The sequence below is a fragment of the Sphaeroforma arctica genome, assembly GCF_001186125.1.
Source record: "Sphaeroforma arctica JP610 unplaced genomic scaffold supercont1.7238, whole genome shotgun sequence".
Lineage (NCBI taxonomy): Eukaryota > Ichthyosporea > Ichthyophonida > Sphaeroforma > Sphaeroforma arctica.
The window spans coordinates 1-1,476 of record NW_014033320.1 but is presented as its reverse complement, the minus strand read 5'-3'; the positions used below and the strand labels follow the sequence as shown (position 1 = coordinate 1,476).

At 42.8% G+C, this 1,476-nt stretch overlaps 1 protein-coding gene across 1 annotated transcript; it reads left to right on the top strand.

The window, feature by feature from the left end:
• Positions 1-279: 279 nt before the first annotated feature.
• On the top strand, positions 280-1,438 carry SARC_16034 (hypothetical protein; the record flags this gene model as incomplete). Its single annotated transcript, XM_014289853.1, has 2 exons — positions 280-378; positions 1,354-1,438. Coding segments are annotated over 2 exons (184 nt in total), but the record flags the coding sequence as incomplete, so codon positions are not given.
• Between the last annotated feature and the right edge of the window lie 38 nt (positions 1,439-1,476).

Below are 1,476 nucleotides of genomic sequence, written 5' to 3'. Positions count from 1 at the left end.
TATATATATATATATATATATGTAAGTTATTTTTAGTAGTTGATTATGTATTACCACTTATGAAGACAAGTACAGCCTATTGTATGCGTATATGATTTTGGTACCATATGTTGTTACTTGGTTCTTGACACCGTTGGTTTGATATATACGTATAGTCTCACCCACTTACTATCCTTCTGGTATCATCGTTTCTCCATTTAACCCATTTGTCCATGCTCTGTTGCCTGTGCAGTGGTGTTGGCGTACCATGTGATCACCGTGTGGTTCATTCGCTGCCGCATGAGCAATCGCCTCAAATTTGCAAAGTATATCGTAGACCGGCTGTCTATTTATAGCACAGCGAATGCTTCGGCGAGTTCGCGCAGTCTGGAGGGCCAGGTATGTGTTGGGCTTAGTGACCTAGTGTGCATAGTAGCCAATTGAAGCATATACAATCAGTTGTATGTTGTGCGTGTATATATATCCGTATGCTTGTCCTTGTCGTTCTATTTATTGCACAGCCGACGACGCGGAATGCACACAGTCTGAAGGTCAGAAGGGTGTGCGTGTTCAACCACCCTCTATATAGTTTAATATACATGAATTGTTCGTGTCTATGTATGTTCATATGTATATACATATATATATATATATATGCCTGTGTACCACCAATCTATTTATAGCACAGCGAGCGCCACGGGGGAGTGCACGGTATCCAGAGTGTCAGGTGAGTAGTACACTATATCACCCACGTGTATGATATTCACTCAATTGTTGGGATGGGTTTACAAACACGCATGCCCGTGCCCCTATTACAGTGCTTGTGTATGCGCAGATGCTTACAAGCACACATCACACATGCGTCATATATTCAGTATGACGTGTACATGACGGAATAATAACACAGTGCGCTATACCGTTCTGCCCATCTGTCCAAACTAGTGTACAGCGCATTGTTGGTATCTCTCGGGTTAGCTGTTGTCTGTAGAAGCCGTTGCGTCTGAAGAGCGTGGCGCGTATAGGGGTTGTTGATTGATAGCGTCTTCCGTCACGTACGTCTGCACTATTTTACGTACACAAAAGAAGATATAGTTCGCTGATATCCCAATGAAAGTGTGTGTGCACGTATTGACAGGTAGTACGTTTATTAATTTTGGCTCATACACGCATACTCTTTCAGTGCTGTCTTTCCTGCAATATGTCGCTAGTGCAGTGTCGTATAGTTGGGCAGGGCATCATTCCGTATTACTGTACATGCGTTTATCCAATCTCATATTCTAATACATTATGCTGCACAATTGCTTGCCCAGTACGCACACCTATGCACCTTCTCAATTGTCCACTATACACCTACCGACCATTCAACCACACCAGTCGCTGGGTGCCGAACTTCAAGAGGCCTGTATGGATATGCTCGCGCGTTATACGTTTTCGAGTTGCAAATCCGATGTTGTCAGGTATGGATACATTATGTATATATACACTGTTAATGTAATT